Source organism: Myzus persicae, unplaced genomic scaffold, assembly GCF_001856785.1.
Source record: "Myzus persicae strain clone G006 unplaced genomic scaffold, MPER_G0061.0, whole genome shotgun sequence".
NCBI lineage: Eukaryota > Metazoa > Arthropoda > Insecta > Hemiptera > Aphididae > Myzus > Myzus persicae.
This window is the reverse complement of record NW_019103883.1, coordinates 129,843-151,136: the sequence shown is the minus strand read 5'-3', so window position 1 is coordinate 151,136 and position 21,294 is coordinate 129,843. Positions and strand designations below refer to the sequence as shown.

Here is a 21,294-nt window from a genome sequence, read left to right as displayed (position 1 = left end):
TTTGTTTAGCTTAAAATAAATGATAATAATCAATAATCAATAATTATCAAATTATATTATGTAATATTATGCTATGATCTATAGGTAATAAGTATAATACATCTTAATAACTCAATATTATTTATGTCTTTATTAACAGACTTCAAAACATAAAATAATAGGTACCTACCTACACTTATTATAGCTAAGCCTAAGTTAGATGGACGCGACGCAGTGACTTGTATTAATTTTAAGAGTTTCTATTCATAGTCAGAAACCCTAATAGCTCAATAGATAATAGGCTCATGGAAATCTTTGAACATAGATGAAGTTTTGAAAATTGTTTATTAGTATAGTGTGTACCTACCTACAATATAAAGTATACGTTTTCTTTTCATATTCGACTAATCTTCACGGTCGTCAAATGATAATATGGAAACTGAAAATTATCTTAAAAGAAAATAATCATTAAAATATTATTGTCAATAAAATATTGTTGAAGTCAGGTGATGGAAAGTAGAGAGTGTTAACGAAGAAATATGTGGAAAAAATAAGAAAGAACTCAAATCATCAGGCCGTAAATTGAGAAAAATAATATGTGGACACACAATAAACACAAAACTCACTGCGAACGATCGTCGAAAATATCGTTCAACGTGTTCTACACATTTCGAATTGCCCAAAGTTAAAGTTGTTTGAGGGGGTGTTTATTTGCGGAATCTATTGGTAATCTGTACGTTTAGAACTTTAGATACCAACCGAAACGGACGGAGAATAATAGTATTATGTTTAAATATATTATTACTTTCAGTTTTACATGTCTGCAGACTACTGCCTATATGTACGCGTAGGTATACTAATAACTATTATCTGATATTATTTAATTCATATATTGTATCAAAAATCTGCAACTGTGAAAATGACAACAATATGACTTGCGTTTGACACTTTCTGCAGACTTACCCATCCCATTATAGTTACCAGTAAACAGGGTGTGAAATGACTAAATACAATCTACCAATTACTGAGGGGAGACACTTGCCCTGTAACCCACAGAACAAGTATGAACTTTATAATATTTAATAAATACTACCAGGATATTACTTAACTACATCACTCGATCAACTATATTATGACAATATATACATATAATAAAAATATTAATACATTTATATAATATGTTTAAATAACCTATTTATTTAACTTAGATTTGACTATTTGGGACATTGCTTATTTCACCCACTCCCTTAGCATTTTATCTATGGGCGCCCATGAATTTAAATAATATAGTTGAAATAATAATAACCATGTACTCTTGTTAAGCGTAACAATATAATAATATCGGTGAGGTTTTTTCTTCATTTTCTCGGAATTTAATGGAAAATGTTTCCATGTGATGTGAGTCGCGTTTGCTTTTCGGTAAAACGAAATAAATGCACTGCCATCGATTTTACGTACTTTACACCTAATACCTATATATTGCGTAGTGGTGTGCATTACGTTAACTTAACGACTAATAATACGAATAATCGTCATTGTACATTTTGTAACATATATATTAAATAAATATGTAATGTTATAATATATAATGGAGGTATAATAATGTATCGCTGCGGTTTTTATACACATTATCTGTTTTATATCTGAGTTATTATATAAAGGTCGTGTGGCATGCGATTCCAAAAAAGTACGAAAGTAAGCGTTTTTTAAACTGGACAATATGAAATAATCCCATTAGGTACCATTTCAGTATAGGTATATATTTAGGTACAAAACAAATCATGTAATTTTTTTCTATTATTATTATTATTATTAATTATAGTAACTGCCTCGGCGACTTGGACAGTTGACTACAAAAATCTTATACATTAATTATTACAATTATTAAGGAATCGCGGTTGTATAAAGATATAACTTAGAGAAACAAATAGTAAAAATAAAGAGGAAAAAACACAAGAAACAAATAGATGCATAAATACAATTCTAAATTATTTGTGTATGTAGTTCAGCCTTCTTTATAGAATTTGAGTACATTGAAGGTACTGGATCTTAGATTTTCTGATTTAATATGGTGTATTAATATACTTCTGCCGGATCACTCTACGACTTCTGTTACTTATAGTTATACTATTGTAAATATGTAAATATCTTATTATTGTAAGCACCTTGTTACTTATGTATATATTTTTATTACCTATGTAACTTATCCTTAGTACTTATAAAAATCATTTTAATTATCACGTTATAATGTTAAAACTATTATTGTAAACTGTAAATATTCCTAGATTTAGATAGCCTTAGGTTAGGAATGTCTTATGTTAATAATAAAAAAAAAAAATATACTTCTGACGTTGTCGCTCGAACTTCTTGCATTTTCATTTTTGGTTAAAATGTGTTTAACCGTTAGAAGAGAATTGCAATTCGGGCATCTTGCAGGAGGATCTTTTTTCTTCAACATGTAATCATGAGCTAATCTATTATATGGCCTATTCTGAGCCACCCCATGGCCACTTCTTCTTTTCTAGTGTGTTATTTGGATCAGAGGCTTTCAATTTGGAGTTGATCATTTACTATTCATTTTCCCATATTATGTTATGTATTTTTTTTTGTTATGTAATCAAAACGGACGAATCACGACGTACGTGTATTATGCATACATACTATTATAATAAGACAGCCTGTAAGAGGACTTGAATCATTTTTTGAATTACCATTTTTTGGCAATACATAATATTAATATAAAATTGTGATTCGCATATAAATCCCTATGACCGTCTTCACAATTTGCATGTTTATCGGTCTCGGGTCAAGCGAAAAATATTCATAATATGATATTCGTGTACAAGACACGCCGTTGATAGGCGCGTTACGTTTTTCGTTCAAAAATTCAAATTTTGTGAACGACCGAGGTGACGTTGAATATGATATCTGTGATAGACAGACGTCTTATGGTCTTACAAGATTTTTCTCCAATTTCAGTTTAACTATATATTTTATTATATGAATAAGCACGTCATGTTATTTTATAAAAAGAACATGAATTTCCACTGCAGATGTAATATTATAACAACGGTGTTTTGTTACAATTTACAGTTTTATTTCGACTAATAATCTCGAATTGTATTTCAAAAGTATGATAACAAAACACTGTCAGTCATATTATAATATGTATTATTACTTTTCGAATTCGAGACATACGCTTTTTATCAAATCACTCATTGGTCTATCGTTTTGTGATCATGAGATATAAAATAAAATAAAATATGTATGATTATTTGTATACGAGAACTAGTTTTAGTGTATTTTTTAATTTCTGTTTTTTTTCTATCTATTATTAATTCTTATTGCGGGGAATATTTTTCAAATATTATAATATTAATTAATGGATTATCAAATTGGTCTTCTAGACTCAAGAGTGCAGCGAACATTTGTTTAATAAGTGAAGTAGTTTTATAAAATGTAATAATAGAAAATCAGTCCAAACCATAAAAAAAAGTTAAGTAATAATCATATATTATGTATAATAAGTAATAATAAATGATAATAATGTGTGAATTGCATTAAATTAATAATTACACTTTAATGTATTACGTATAGGAATTAATACATTATTGGTAAAAAAAATGATTATTAAAAAAATTGTATTTTAACACCGTCCTACATACCACGCAGGCATTCTATATGATGGAAGTGTGTGCAGGAATTTCATAAGCTTAGTTGATATAAAATCTGAATAATAATATTGAACATTTCTTCGGTGACAAAACGTGCCAAGTGTTCTATAGATTACCTATTCTAAAATATATACAATGTGTGTAAGACGATATACATAATAATAATATTATATCTGCATGAAAGTGTTACTCGTGCCGAAAATCGGAAAATAAATTATCGCTATTGGTTTATTTTATATTGAAGTAAAGAACACAACGTTTTATTGTTTCTATTTTATAGGTAAAATTGTATAGGTAATAGGTATAGTCTACCTACTGAATTAATATAGTATAATAGAACGTTTATAATATACAATAATACAATATGTACCTACACGTGTAACGTCAATACAATATTATGTGTTATTATAATTTTTTTAATATTTATGCATTGTGTACCATCTATTATACTTGTTTTTTCTTGTTGAACTTCCAAAAATTACGCATCATTATTATATAGCTTTAACATGATACTAGGTACATATGATGTTATTTAAGAAAGTGAGAATAATTAACCGATTAACGCGATAAAAAAAAATTACGAAAATATTAATTGAATTATAGTATATCAGAGAGGTTAGCCACTGCCGAGTATTATAGGTACTAAAGATAAACTGCAATAATTGCGGGTCTTTTCATAAAAAGTACACCCAATCAAAAACATTACATTGAAGTTCACAAAGATTAAGGCATAAGATTGAATGCCATTGGTTCGTTTATGAAAAGTTGTATCTCAAGGTTTTTGACTTTTTAGCCAGGGATAGAAAGATAATTAGAAATTGGATACCTATGCTCTCATTTTTCTCGTCATGCAGCATTATCGCAATGGCGCAATTTAAATCATATTAATATAATATAACGTTAAACTTAAATTGAATGTACAAGTATACTATAAGTATAGAACATATATAAGATGTAACTCGAAGGTTTATTTTTATGATGAAATGTGCTTCAACTTAGTAAAGTTTCGATGGTTGAAGATTGAAGTGTGTAACAAATGTATAATCAAGGTAAAATGTGTATTTTTTTTCTGTCTTGGCTGCGAAAATTCTATTCTTCGTTTGATGTCATATTATATAAAGTTTTGAGCGTAACAGTTAGATGCCTATGTATTTATATTATAATATTAAATGGGCAATATAAAATACCTTTTTCGATGAAAAAAAGATTAAAAAAATATTAGACGTATAATTTACGAATCTACCTAACAATGTACCTAATACCTGTAGTATATATGCGTATAATGAAAATTTCTTACCAGTTGTAATATTAGGTAATTCTTTCACAGTTTACGACTAACCTCGACTTAAATAAATTAATATAAATAATAGTAATCAAATTACTTATAAATAAAAATTCGTTATGTCTTCGATACTAATGTTATAGATACATATTAAGTGTAGCCTTATAAATTTGATAAAATAGCGATCCTCACTACTTTGGCAACGTAAAATTGTCATCGACAAATTATGTGCTCTAATGGATCATGATATACTTTTATAAAATATCATAGACATTACATATTAATTATAGACATATCATAATATTCATCGACAGCATTTATACCTGCAACGCACGATCGCTAAATACGTACCTCCTTATATCGAAAATCTAATTATGACTTTAGAAGTACCTCTAGAGATGGCCAATATTACTGTGCAAAGTTATTGAAAAAAATATAAAAATACAATATTCGAAGCAAACATATTAACTGATGATGATAAATGAATGTACCTTAACGACGGGAAGCATAAAAGAGAAAAGGGAATAAGTCAAAAACCCATTAATACTTATTAGAAGACAAAACTTTGTCTTGTTATTTTCTGTAATAACTGTAATGACCTTTTAATTTTCACAGATAATTTAAAATAAACAAAAATTTGAAAATCAAATATTTTGATAGTAAAAAGGAAAAGCTAATGCAGGTATGCAATTCTTTTCTTCGAGATAGTTTATCAAACGAATGCAGGCTAATCGATTTATTCACGCTTGTATCCGCCCACCGTTAACACTAAAATAATGTTAGGTAGGTATATCTGCTCCAAATTTCAGACCTCAAATTTACAATGTAAATAATGTCACATGTAAAGACCATAAAACAAAATAATGATAGGAACTCTTAAAGGTGTAAGCAAACATATTAGCCAAAAAATGAATATCATTATTATAATAAATTATTTATAGTCAAACAATAATTTAACGAACCATTCAATCGTTGTATAAAAACGTTTTCACTTAAAGACGATTTAATTTATAATTCCATTTAAAAATGCTATTTTGTAACTTAAATTTTAAATATTATAAAGTCTGCAGGTCAATGGACATGATCTATTTTGAATTTTGTATATCACTATATTTCGCCCATATCTGAGTATACAGTAGGTATGTAGTTTTCAAATATCCATTCGAACGGCTACGTGTATCTACCTAATAATATAATATCGTACACAGCAGTCAAATTACTATAGGTCATCGTTATCATACGACAGCGACGCAGTAAATTAAAAACCGTACGACTCGTTTCGTTACACATAGTCTGACGGCCTTCGACATCGAGAGATAATAATATTAAAACCAATCTTCTAAAGTACTCAAGTAAAAAAAAAATTCAAATAATTTTGAAAAAAGTACTCAAACAAAGGATTTTGAATTCATACTTTCTCAAAGTATTTGTACTTAATGAAACACTAATTATTTTCAAATGATTTTTCTACTACCTATATTAATTTACTTATGTATGTTATCACTAAAATCACTTAAAAAATTAAAAAACTATATGTAAAAAATGACAATAAGTACCTACCTCAGTCAAAAATAAAAATATTTGAAATTTCCAAGAAATTTTATGTTATTTGCACTTGCGTTTATTATGGGTATAGTATGATTTGAAAGTTGTTGAGAGCATCAATATTTGTACTCAAATACTTTTTTTACCTATTTAAATATTTTTCAAAATAAGTACCTAATCTGTACGACTGTACTCGAATACTTTCAAAAGACAAAAAGTATCTTATATGACTGAATAATACAATATACACCTATTGGCAGTTAATAATATTTATATTGACCACTGAATGATCCGAATTAGTTGTCGACGGCGCTGTTTCATTACAATTCTGTGTCGAGAAGAAAATACCTGAGAAAAGCTGATCGTTCGTTACTGCTTATTGTTATTATATTATATTGTTATTAGGTAGGTACCCACATTACATCACGTTTGTAATAATAAAAAAAGCACAAATATCAATAATATTATATTATATTGTTATAATGACCTGACGTTATAATCAAATTTTAGACATTAGATTATAATATAGTGTTAAGAGTGAACATATAAATTGACGGCTCGTGAAGCGGGGAGGATTTTAGATGTATAATATATATTGTACATTTCTACGCGTAAAGAGGAAGGGGTGACGGAGAAAATGGTGTGTGGTGGAAGGCGGAACGCGTGTATAGTATATTATATTTTAAAACATTGTAGGTATTAAGGTATTATTATAATATATTTTATTAGTGACCGATCGGCGTGCGTTTCGAGCGGAAAACCAAACATTTTTTTCATTTTTTTGGTGGATCCGGTATAAACGTATAGAGCTGTATAATATAGTGGTATTCGACAAAACGCGATCGCTAACCGATCATCATAACCACCGCATAATATACCTCTAGTAATTTGTATACACCGTTAAGCGTATATTATATTATATTTATCGACATTCGACAGTAAGTACTTAATTGTTTTTGTAATAATTAAACTATTCTTGTTGACTGATATTCCAGAATAATATTGTGATGAGTTTGTTTACTTCCGACTACGATCAATATAAAATATAATATAAAAAATTTGCGATATTATATTATATTATTATACTGTTGCACGCGGAGGTAAAAACTAAAAATATATAATAATATTATTATGTTACGAAATATATTATTATATATTCTTGAAACAATGTAGGTACCTATAATATTACACTCGCTATTATTGTAATTTAATATAGGTGTACTAACTGGTTTTTAAATTCCATTATATTCGTGCACTGCAAACGCCGTCTCGGAAAGTTCGATGCTCGACTTTGCATATTATATTTTAATATTATACACATTATAATGATATTACTCGTTCATGTACTCGGAGGTTGTTCCAATATCGTTTAATATAGTAACGTTGTTTTATATTCGTTTGAATTTTAAAAATGTCAATCGAGTTACATGCACTTCCAATAACTGTATTATATAGGTACATGCCGTTAATTCAATATTAACATTAAAAATAAGAACATTGTACGTGTTTGTGTATTATTTCTGTAGGACTTATGTTTCTACCTAAAATATGTGTCTATATCTACTTACAACTGTAAGATAATCTGTGAAGAAGATCTATACTCAGGTCGTATAAGTGCTATTAATGTAATAGTGTTTGATAGATTAGGTCAGGAAAATGTGTTTATCCAAGCCATATTTGTTGACAATAATTCATGTAATAACTATAAGCAATATGAGAGCTTTAGAATCTAAGCTTTACAAATACATTCGATTCACGTATTATGAGATAACAACCGTTTGAATAATAATCGAAAAATATTTTTGATTGCAAGGCCTCAGCGTGTATTTCACGCATCGCTAAGAGCTTTTTAAAGCCAGTGAGTATTTTAAGAGGTATTTTTTAACTATTTTTTACAAAATTATTCACTTTAAAAAAACGCTTATTACCATCCGCTGCGTTCTTCAATCTTAATATTAAGAATTCGAAAACAACCTACGCAATGAAGTCAAATAATATTAAGGACTGATCCGAATTATAAAATTAAAAAGATCTATCGTAGCCTATACTCTCGTAATAATATTATGTATTATTTTATATTTTTTATATATATTACCTCTATGATAATATGCATGTAACAAAAAATATAATCGATCGTACCTATTTTTTTTTTTGTTTTTTGATTGTCAAAATATAAAAGCTTACAACAGTTTTTGAGGTTGGTCACCGTTCCCCAACCGCCTTAACCCGGTGTTATGGATTTGAAGTCGATGATAAATCGATGCGTTCGAAAAACTTATTGTGTATACATATACTTTTTTCTTCTATATAAAGACTTAATCCATACGGTTTCCGATTCTTTTGCATCTCTCTCGAAGAGACGCTTACTATTTGGAGTAGCAATATATATTATATGAAAAACAAAAACTCTTCTACGAATACAAGTGTTTGACTGCACCGCGATGACACTACTTTAATAACTAAATATAAGGTAGTTAAAAAAAAAAAAAATGTTATAATAGAGGTATCCAATATATTGCTAATAGCGTATACCTACCGTCTACCATCATTTTAGCCCATTCGATTTCCTACGCGGTCCAACACCCCTCGCTTGACGTTAATGATTGATGATAAAATTATGGCTTGATATAATACAATAATAATAACAATAATTAGTATTATTGTAGTATTTATCATGTGCGCATATCCATATATAGACAGCGGCAAAGTGGGGTAAACGGAGCGAGCAAAAAAAAAAAAAAATGTGCAAAGAAAAAAGTCAAAGCGTTCGCGATATAAAAACGCCTTTCGTTAACCCCGTTAACGAGGGCGATCAATCGCGCATCGGCAGACGCGGCTCGCCGGTCGAGATGATTTTGACTAATGGCCGCGTCGTTGACACACGTCGTTCCACCCTCAACCCCTACAACCTTCCGAAATTCCCTCGAAGGGTCGAAACCGCAGTTTCACGTATTGCACAAACACAACACACACATCACGAGACACACGCACACACTAACGCTGGCGGGTATTCATATAGAAGGTTGAATTGGGGACGGTCGAGTATTATACTGTATCTATATGCAACGATGGCGGCTGCGGATGAGTCGGAACGAACACCGGACTCACATTGTTTCTGGTGCATGTGAGAGAGAGGCTGTGGTAGAGGTGGACGAAGAAAGTGTTATACAATTTTATTCAGATTCAAAATTTGTTAATCACAAACTACTAAAATATATTAGAGAAATGTTATAGTTAGAGATACGCCCTACATAAGTACCAAAAATGAAAAAAAGCCTTAATGATCTGAAGACTAAAAAAAAATAGCAAATAAATAATATTACTTATCGGATTTTTACTATATACAATAACATACAGGTACATAAATATTAACATATATTCATAATAAGCTTATGTCTGTAAAATCATGATGTGTATAGGTCTGTATAAGCACCCGCAAGCAGTAAATTTGACCACAACAAACGATATTATAGAAATATTTTTAAAAATCTACGTACATTTTCTTTAAAATTTAAAACTTAGTAAAAATGACATCAACGTAAAAAAAATAAATTATGACGTTATAATAAATGTCTTAAAAATATGAATAAACTCAAAATAAAACTGATGTACTCAGGAATCAATGAAATTTGTTACTTGCAGATTAGCATTAATGTCTAGGATTAAAGGAAAAAAATGTAAAAGTCATCGACATATCGTAGCTATATATATCTCGAGTAATAAAGTTATGGAATTGCCAAACGGTTTTTTTCTGATGTCGACACTCGTCGCGATGATCGTCAGTGGTCATCAGTGATTTCCAGACTTCCTTATAGATAATATGAAAAGGTACCTATTGGAATAAAGTACATAGTTCCATATCTTTATAACGCGGTGCGTGTAAAAATGACGTCTTCGAATTAAACATTCGTCACGAACTTTAATTTATAGAGGACACGTTTCGTCCTGTTACCGTTACCGTTTTTGAAGAACGAAATGAACAAACGACTTCGAAAATCGTGTCGGTGGAAACAAAAACTTGCAGTAAGCGTTTATTTTTAAGTTCACCATCGCCACATGCCCACATTTAAAGCTCCATATTTCTTTATCATGGACGGGGCAAACGCGTATTATTATTGTACGTCGAGGCGGTAGGCGTATTTATACAGTTCTATCACAATAATATTGCTGCTCGTCCTGTATGATTAATGTAATAATATTATCATGTTGTAATGAGATGATTATAATAATAACAATAATAATGAATATTATCTTTCGACTGCCGTTGAATTGTTATCCTGTATATAGGGACGCTGCAGCGTCGCGTGGTTGGACCACCTTTGTCGGCGTGGTGTCACGCTATTTTAACCTTTTTTTTTCATTATAATACATGGCATGGACCTTGATGATTTTTTTTCCATTTTGTTTTCGCAGCATCATTATGGTCTAGCACATTATGTCATTGCTCGCGTCCATTGATCGCTCAACCTTTTCTATTGAAACAAAACCAAACGCGTCCTTAACACGACTTTGAATATATACATTTCGTACCCACTTGAACCGTTTCTGTACACACGGTCATGCGATATAAAGTTCGTTGATTCTAAAAATAACAATAAGTGTTTATTAGGTATGTCTTAAACGATGTTCCTATGCAGTTCGTTGGAAATGTATTGGTACATTATATTATGTTGTTAGAATGCAGACGTCATAGAAATAAAAACAACGAATAAGCGATATCCTTGAAAGTCGACTAATTTTTTTTCAAATGTGAAGACGTTTCGATGTATACAATTAAATCATTATATAAACGCACTATAGTTTATAAAGTATGACAATACGATGACCAGAGTGCATTTTCAATTTTATTGCACAATAAATACTTATATAATATTTTTTTTCTCCGTATAATTTCTATTACTAATAAATAAATGAATAATATTAATTTAATACTATATGCCATTCTATGTTGTTATTTACAGTTAATATTGTATGCACCAAACACGAATCATTAGTTATCATTTGAAGACATATGTTATTATATTGTACATAATACAGTATGTTCTATATATGTTGCCATGTACCTATAATATAAGTATTATGTTTTTACTAGCTGCTTCGTAATTGTTTAGAACATTAACGATTTGCTAACATTAATTTGATTCAAAAATGAGAAATTATTGCAATATTTTCCTGAGTGAATGTACAATTATTTTTAAATTTTTTTTCGTGATAAATCTTACCAACTGATTAGTGTATGCGATTTACAGCTGACGGCTTTTAAGGAAACACACAATACGATCCGATTGGTATATTGTAGCCTGTAGGTCATCACACATGTATACATTTTAGGTGTAACCTGTCAACAAGCATATTCCTCCCATTTCGTCCAGCCAGTTGGCCGTCTTCACTCCCCCTGTATTAGGTCATCTGATACAAATAATAAAATAACAAAAAAAAAAAAAAAAAATAGTAGAGCGAAGAGGCCTCCCCCAGTGGAGAAACACATCTCCTTCACTTAATATATTTCAAATTTGTTAATACGATCAGATTACTTTATCACTAAAAAGTAAAATAACGTCGTTAATATATTTAAGTATAAGGAAATCGTGTAGCATCGTCGCAGATAATTCTATTCTTTGGTTTCCAATAATAATTAAATACTCTAATTATTTATTATGTTATATGTTGCACAGGTAATAATATTGTTTTACCGCCGTCTACTGGAAAATAAAAAATAAACCAAAAATGGATTCCGAATCGTTTAGAGAATTTGGAAAGACCGTCATTGACTACATCGCAGACTACATGGACAATATCCGAGACAGGTATAAAAAACACCTTTTTTTGTGGTCGCGATCGCCGAAATATTATAATGTATTACACTTGTTATAAGGGCTCGCAAATAGTAATACATAATATATACATATCTTCTACCTGGTATAATGATGACCATGTTACGCAAAATGTATTTTCATTTAAAGTTAAAAAATATAAAAAATACACTCGTTTCAGGCCCGTTCTGTCCACCGTCAAACCGGGATATCTGTACGAATTGGTGCCGTCCGAGGCTCCGGTCAAAGGTGAAGATTGGAAGACGGTGTTCGCCGACGTGGAGAACATTATCATGCCCGGCATTACACACTGGAGCTCGCCTCAGTTTCATGCGTTTTTCCCGACCGGAAACTCGTATCCGGCTCTCATAGGCGACATGCTGTGCAGCGGGATCGGACCTATAGGATTTTCTTGGGTATGGAGGTATATACATAATATTGAAAACGCGTTCTTTCGAAGGCGGTAAAAGGCGTCTCAATGTTATTTAACTATAATACGGTTACAACTCAGATTCCGGAAAATTGCAGAATTGTATACATTTTAATGACCATTTATATAGATACAAATAAACACGTTACCAAAAAATACGGTCTCGGATGGTTTTAAATGCAACGTGGCCATACTAAAAAAACATATTGTATTTACGCCCATACATGTATCACTTTGTGAAATAACCGAATATTTGCTTTTTTGAAAATAAGACTTTCGTAAAAACATAATTTAAGTTACAAACATCAGACATGATTACACTTTTCACGTAGTTATTATACTTATGTATTTTAGTATTTGTTATTCTTACCGGGACTTATGGTTTATTTTCTTATGGTTAGAGATATATTTTGGAATTACTCGTATATCAGATTTTGAAGGAAATTTCAAAAGCTATAATTGTATATTAAATTTTTATTTTGTATGACTATAGCATTATCAACTGTCAAAAGTTAATTCATTTCATTTAATTTTTCCATAAAATAAAACATCAAATTTAAATTATATTATAGTTACTCAATGTTATTTCATAAGGATAATAGTTAGGTAATTAAAAAATACATTAATACATAAACTCGATATTGGTTTTATCGAATTTTAATTACCTTTAAATTTTAACATAAACTGTAGTTTTCAAAAATTTTAGTTTATAATTACTAGAACAAAAACAAATGTAATGGCAACGTTGCATAAAAAATCAAGTTAAATCGTATGTATATTTAAATATTAAGTACTTGCAATTTGCGGAATCGTGTATGTACAGAAATAGTTATTATTTTCTTAATCTCTACCGTATAGAACTGTATCGTTTCATATTATATTATGGACTATTACAAAGGGTTGAATGGCTCTAATATTAAATACATCTACCTCAAGATTGTGGGGCATTCGATTTTTTTTATTTCATTTTAATGGGTCAGTTGTATTTTAAGAATTTACCGGTATGTGTTATAAAATATTCGTCTAGACAATAATTTATATCGACATGACATGATTATTAAAAACGTTTTAATCTATAGCTGTTATATTAAATTTAAAAGTTTTTATAGTTCAAAATAATCATCGTATACTTATAAGTCATAATAATAATGTAATACATTTTTAATGTAAATTATATATATATGCAGTTTCTCACGAAAATTTAATAATTTATTAGTTTAGTAACAGCCACCTTTAATTAGTAAGTCTTCGTGGAACACTGCAGTATGACTGTATGCATATAATTTTTTTTTCATTTAAAAATTATAATATTTTATACAATTTTTATCACCTAAATTGTTTGATACCAAAATAGTAGATAAGTTATAAATCTACCGTAAGACAAAACGTATTCGTTCTTGACGATAAATTATTTATTAGGTATGTGTTCGTGAATTTTAATGTACCATTAATAATAGAATAGCTTAAAAAATGGAGAACTCTGCTGTTTCAGCCTTTAGTTTAAAATGCTCAAGTTCAAGTAGACTAAATTGTTTATTGTCACTATATCAACAGAAAAAAAATCAAAAACAACTTTTAAGCCTTGTCTCAGATTGCCACAGGCTACAATACAAATAATGGGTTTTTTGTCTACAAATCAATCTTATAATTACATAATTTATGTTACTATGTATTTTTTATACAATTTTAATTTGCAGCTAATTTATCAGAGGTGAATGTGCTTTGAATATAATTATAAAAGTTATGACGGTGGTGTTTTTACGATAATGAACAATTGTAAAGCTAATTGTAGTACTTATCTTTAAAACATATATATAAATATTATTTTGTTTTTGTCTAAGATATTATTTTTTGTATTAACAATCAAAAATCATTTACTCTTAAGTAATCAATTTTTTAATACATTTTTATCATTTTTATATTAATTCGGTAAATAGTCAATTTAGTGTACATAAATTACATTTTATTTTCAATCTTCAAAAAGATAATAAACAATGTCTATTTGAAAAAACCTAAACGAATATGACGTTACAAAAATTACTTTTTGTTTTGCAATATTATCTGAAGTTTGCATTGCAGTTGATATTATGAAACGAGTGTAATTAATTCGAAAGTTTCGAAAAGTTAGAACGTCATTTTTGAATACCCTGGCGGAGCTCAAAGCTATGTGTTAGTGCTGTATCCGTTTATATTATTTGTTAATTGTTACCAATCTCCGAATCTCCTATATAAAATGAAAATATCTATTAATATTAACTAATTAATCTTTTTTTTCTTGTTTTTTTTATCTTTAAACATGTTAATATTGTTGTAATAGATGAGATAATAATTTAAATATTGAAATTTAATAAAAAAAATTATAATAATAAACAAAAAAATAAAAAAGTATAGTTATTTAAATATAGACTATTGTTCACAGATAACGAGTCCAGCGTGTACCGAACTCGAAGTGCAAGTTATGAATTGGTTCGGAAAAATATTAGACTTGCCGAAAGAATTCTTGAACGAGTCCGAAGGACCCGGTGGTGGTGTTCTCCAGGTATTTATTAACAAATGAATTACCTATATCTCTGTCGTATCTGTTCTAGGCCAACTGTGTGGTAGTTTTAATTGGCCACACGGTGATAAATTAATAAAAATAATAATATACTCGCCTGGTTCATGCAGGGCAGCGCTAGCGAAGCCACGTTCGTGTGCTTGTTGGCAGCCAAAGACCGCACGACGAAGCGAATCAAAGCACTCGATCCGAGCATGACTGACGGCGAGATCAAGGCAAAACTGGTGGCCTACACTTCCGGTAAGTTTTTACGGGGAAACACCATCCATTATAAAGCACTATCGGTAATATTATAATACGCTTGTAGAACGATTGATGGAGGTTTTATCGATTCCATCGGTTTTATAAAAAAAATTCCATCAGCTGCTGTTAGTTGTTCGTACCAATATTTATATTGAAAATGATGCCCATATTTTCGGATTAAATTTAGACTTTTCACAAATTATGGCGCTTATCACAGAATTGTTTTGCTTCTCATCATCAATTTTCAGTATAAGTGTATAATAATATACTGTAAGGCCGCAGCCAGAAGACAATTAGTTGGTTTATTGATAGAAATAAAATAATTTATTATACCATATTATGTCTGAACCTTAAACCCACTCATGGTTACGGCCTTAGTAATATTATATTAAGACGAGCCACCCATAATATATTATAAAAAAGTTCGGGGGGAGTCGCGTTGTAGCCGGCGCAATCGATAAGTCTCTTACAGGTATAGGTACTAAAGATAATTTGGGTGGAATCGATACACGACCGATCGATTATAATTATTCGATTTTTTAATAAAACCGTGCATGTACCCTCCGCGCCTACATAAATATAGATCAGTCCAATTCGAGTGTGGAAAAAGCCGGTCTCCTAGGATCGATGCCGATGCGAATGCTCAAGGCGGACAAAAGCGGTCGGATGACCGGGCCCATACTGGCCGAAGCCATGGCCGAAGACATCGCCCAAGGGTTGATACCATGTTACGTGGTTGCCACGTTGGGCACCACTGGCACTTGCGCGTTCGACTGTCTGGAGGAGCTTGGCCCCATCTGCAACGAAAATGACATTTGGCTGCACGTCGATGCCGCTTATGCAGGTACACGAGCTATACCTACTTTGAGTGTTGTTCAATATAATAATATTATGTTATAATTATGTGTTTTATGCAAAATGTATGCAACTAGGTAATATTGAACATGTGTTATACTTTGTGTTTCATTTAGTAGGCAGGTACAAAATGGGGAAATTTGAAAACGAAATTTTATATGATACGTACATGATTTGATTGAGCTTAAAATGTCTATATAATTCATCAAGTTATAGAAGGGTAAAAGTGTTAAACTATTAAAATGTTATCATACAAATTATTTTTTTAGCCTGTGCAATGCTACTTCGTTGGCTTTCAATTTTAGGTTTTAAACTAAAATTAAATTTAAAAACAAATAATTGATCAATCAATCAATAAAAATTAACACATTACGCAGTTTCCCCAAATGTTTGTACTAGTGGTCTGGGTTCTCGAGTCTTCATTGTAATATATTATAATATTATGTAAATGAAAATTTAAATATTGTATCGTTACCCGCCTTAAGATCTTTATTATTATCTCGCGCATGGTGTTATATAGAATTCCAGATCAGCAGAAGTAATTTATATATGGAAATTTGATAGAATGACTGAATTTCCGACACTAAACTGTAATTTAAAATTAATATTTTATATGTCTTACACATGTAATACAATATTAGTATTTTAGTACATAATTTTATAGACGACAGCTACACGTTGTAGTTAAGCAAATAAAGCATACAAATATGTTTTTAAGTATAGAAAATTCAAATACAAAATCCTGATTTGCATGTTTGAATGATTTATATGAAACTCGATCAAGACCAACTTTTTTTCTTCTATCCGTAGAATGACTAATTTTTTTTTTCTATCCGTTTTGGATTTACTTCCTTTAATTCTCTGAATGATTCTTTTCCTATATTCAACATAATATTTTGTTTTGTACAATAGGTACGCCTAAGTCTGCCTCTTGCTGGTTTTACTTCAATTGTCATAGTCATTATCCATGTATTATTTCTTATGATATGTCCTATCCAATTCTTTCTTCTCTCCACGATTGTTAAACATATATGGACTTTTTTTCTTCTATCCTCTGACTCTGTCACTTGTTCTGTCTACGAAATTTATAATACCGCCTTCTCCAGCACAACGCTTCAATAGCTTCTATATTTTCCTTCTGTCCATGTGGAGGTATGTATAACTATTTACATTTTCCATTTTTATATAGTCCTAATATAATAAACTGAACTTACATATCGTTATCTATATTATGATGTTTATTATTTATGCAGCATTATAACTGAAACGTCTGAGACTATATGTAACTATAGTAGGATAAATAACCTATAGGTATTTTAAAGTTTGGTGTACTGAACTCGCTCTTTAATTAAAACTTTTGTGTGTGATAATATCATATCTATAAAATGTTACATATTATTTCATACTGTTACGGAGAAATACATTTTTCAACATTTTATTACTATATTATTATTAATTACTGTAATTTTTGGTATGTGTGTGTGTGTCGTTGGTATAATATCATCGTCAATAGGAGCCGCTTTTGTGTTGCCGGAATATAGATATCTGATGGCGGGAGTGCAATTCGCGGACTCGTTCGACGTCAACTTGCACAAGTGGCTCTTGGTTAACTTTGACTGTTCAGCCTTGTGGGTGAAGAACGCCACTTATCTGGTGGATGCGTTTAATGTGGACCGGGTGTACTTGAATCACAGCTTCCAGAGCCAGGATCCCCAAGTTCCGGATTACAGAGTAAGAACTTTAGTCTGTAATGTTAAATATTAACCAACAAAAATTGATTAGAATTGTATAATACACCTAAAAACGTTACGATATATTGATAGGTAATTACAAATATATTATTAGTTACGGTCACAAAGTTACATATAAATGATTTCTGTCGGTAAATCATATCAGGCACGAGTGCGACGAAAACAGATTGTAGAGGGATCTTTTTTGAGATATAAAGAAAAATAAATATAAATTATAATAATATGTTATGTAATCAATTATTAATAGATATCATTGTGACCATATTTGCATAACTCTACATTTCATACTATAAAGGCATTTCTAAAATAATATTATGCATATCGTCAACAGTATACATTCGTTCTGTGTAAGATATCTATTTAATTCAAACTAACAAACACCCCTATTAGAAATTTGTTTAAACTTGCTATAATAGTTCATTTTTCTTAAAATATTATTATTAATGATAACAACATTTTTTAATTTACTTACAGAGTATTTTTTTAAATTAAATCATATTAAGATAATGTATCGTAATTGCATGGAAGTGTATTCAGTATTAATCATTAATTATTATAGAATTAAATCCTTATATAAAACGGGAGAATACGTTTTCTAAACAATTTTTCCTTTAACTATTGAATAAATTAGTTAAAATTCATTTTTTTTTAATAAAGAAAAAAAGCATGTAGTGTAGAAAGAAATAATAATTAATCGTAATCTAACTTTTTTTTAACTGTCCCCTTGGTTTTTTGTTTTAATTTTATTGCTTATGTAATATACTCTGTCAAATTACTTTCATATATCACCGATATGGTTTCGATTTTACAGCATTGGCAAATACCGTTGGGCCGGAGGTTCAGATCTTTGAAAATGTGGTTCGTATTGAGGATGTATGGCGTAGAGGGTCTACAGGCGCACATCAAAAAGCAGGTCCACTTAGCTGACTTATTCGGAAAGTTCGTCAGCCAGGACCCAAGGTTCGAAGTTGTCACCGTCACCATGGGATTGGTTTGCTTCCGATTAAAGGTACATAAATGACGTAATAATATATAAATATCAATTGAATAAACGAATTATTCTTATTGAAAAGACTATTAAAAGTGAAAAAGAACAAAAATAGGATTGAATTCTTAACCCTTATGTTTCAATCGCGACACCATAAATTTATTCAAATAAATGACCAAAATTCACACAGATATTATGTATTACACAAATAAAAGTATAAATATAATATACAATATATATTTATATAAATTGGACACTTTTTATTAAAAAATCCAAAATGTCTACAGATGAAACAATACAAGATCCAAAATATTTTGAAAAAAATATCAATTGTAATGTATAGAATATGCTTTTGTAAATATTAGGTGAAATTTGCTGGTATTTACAATTATTAAGTTTCAAATCAAATCAATATAAAATATAACATGTGTTAAATAAAATCGAAAACATTTTTTCATTTCAGTAACAAATTTTTAGTGTTTTTCAATTAAGTACTTTTCCAATTTTGTTTCGGAAACTATACTATCCTCTTCAAGTTAAAGCTTAAAGAACTTTACTGCTCTTAGAAGTAATTGCCCACCGTAAGATAAAAATAATATCATCGTTGTAAAGCCATATTACGTCATACACCGTTTCGTTGTGAATCCCAAGTGTCACTGCAGTTACAACGCACCTTTGCATCGACACCTACGTAGTTCACGATATGCAGATACGTCGTTAACCTAGTTTTTGTTTATACTTTTTGCAGGGTGACAACGTCTGGACGAAAAACCTTTACGAACGACTGATGGCCAGCGGACAAATCTACCTAGTCACGGCCACCGTACGGTCGAGGTTGGTCATACGGTTCGTGGTCTGCAGCCGACTGACGGAAGAGGTCGACGTGCAGTTCGCATGGGACGAGATACGAGCGCAGGCTGATCGCGTGGACAGCGAACGCGACGTGGCGCCCACGAGCATTTGCAACGGCATTACAGGATCGTGGCCAAAGGAAAAGGCGGACTGCGAAGAACTCACCGCCGCCACTCCCATCGTCGTCAAGTCTCTGACCCAAGGATGAGCTAATATATATATATATATAGTTATAGTCTTCATAATATATACCCTCACTGGTGTCGTTATTGTTAAGGATTAGGACGCACGAGAGCGATCTGCTTTTGAAATGTATAAAAATTATTATTACTATTATTATATTATTTGTTATTGTAGGTACCTAATTTAATTGAGTGTGGCAATCGGGCAGTGGTAAAACGAGAAACCGAAAAATCATCACTCTCCGGCCAAAAATTAAATTTATAATTTTCGATGCCTATGTCTACACCTACCTAAATAGGAAACAGATATTATTTACTCGTATTATACCGTGTGTTTAAGCGTATCGTGATGATAATAATAGTTTTTGTTTAAAATATTATCTTTGAAATCGTTAACCTCATTTCGATTCAACCTCTACTCTCTATATTATGTACCATATTATATTTACATAAAAATAAAAACATTTAAGTAATTATTTTGCTATGAAATCTGAATTTATTTGCTTATTCGATTGGTGTTTAAAAAGTTAAAATTCTTAAATAATAAATAGATTGATGCAAAAATCAAAAATATTTAAGAAGTACGTACGTGTCATACACGATATACCACTATCGGGCGATATCCCGAAAAATGCATACAATCGCTATACGAATTCTGAACCCTTCTTGATTGGATTGTATTCTTTACCATTATAAATTATAATTTGCCTACATGGTTGATACGACGATTTGTTTAATCGTCACGATCTGGTCTTGTGTTTTCTTACAAATTTTGAGATGTTTATTATTAAAATATAATATGATATCCTATGTCCTATATCTGCAATCAAATAAAACACGATTACGCTCTATATGATTATACATCGTGTTTTCATCATACACAATAATACATCGTGGCTGGGTGTCGCGGTCGACGGTCGTACCCTCAATATGCGAAAACTCGCCGAGTGTTGTACGTAACAGCCAGTGTTGCTAGCCGGTGTTGCTAGCCGTTGGATGGGTGACCACCCGGGATTTTTAGTAACAAAATCCTTGCTACACAAACTATACATGTTCCAAACCAACCGTCTCCTCTTACAAACAGCTAATAACCATAGTTGCAGCCAGGTCTTAGTTCAATAAAAAAAAAAATATAAATATATA

At 30.5% G+C, this 21,294-nt stretch overlaps 1 protein-coding gene across 3 annotated transcripts in view; it reads left to right on the top strand.

Annotated features, from left to right (window-relative positions):
- LOC111035856 (aromatic-L-amino-acid decarboxylase-like) overlaps nt 1-20,627 on the top strand; it is a 32,958-nt gene extending 12,331 nt beyond the window's left edge. Inside the window, exons 1-9 of one of the 3 annotated variants that reach the window (XM_022317652.1) lie at nt 7,199-7,411; nt 12,156-12,287; nt 12,475-12,709; nt 15,143-15,262; nt 15,391-15,520; nt 16,107-16,367; nt 17,892-18,109; nt 18,941-19,138; nt 19,866-20,627. In XM_022317652.1, the coding sequence (XP_022173344.1) occupies nt 12,208-12,287; nt 12,475-12,709; nt 15,143-15,262; nt 15,391-15,520; nt 16,107-16,367; nt 17,892-18,109; nt 18,941-19,138; nt 19,866-20,177 (1,554 nt within the window). In that variant the 5' untranslated portion in view covers nt 7,199-7,411; nt 12,156-12,207 and the 3' untranslated portion in view covers nt 20,178-20,627. Of the gene's footprint in view, nt 1-7,198; nt 7,419-12,155; nt 12,288-12,474; nt 12,710-15,142; nt 15,263-15,390; nt 15,521-16,106; nt 16,368-17,891; nt 18,110-18,940; nt 19,139-19,865 lie in introns of those variants that run through there. The other 2 variants (XM_022317651.1, XM_022317650.1) reach the window with 2 other exon arrangements.
- The last annotated feature ends 667 nt before the right edge of the window (nt 20,628-21,294 follow it).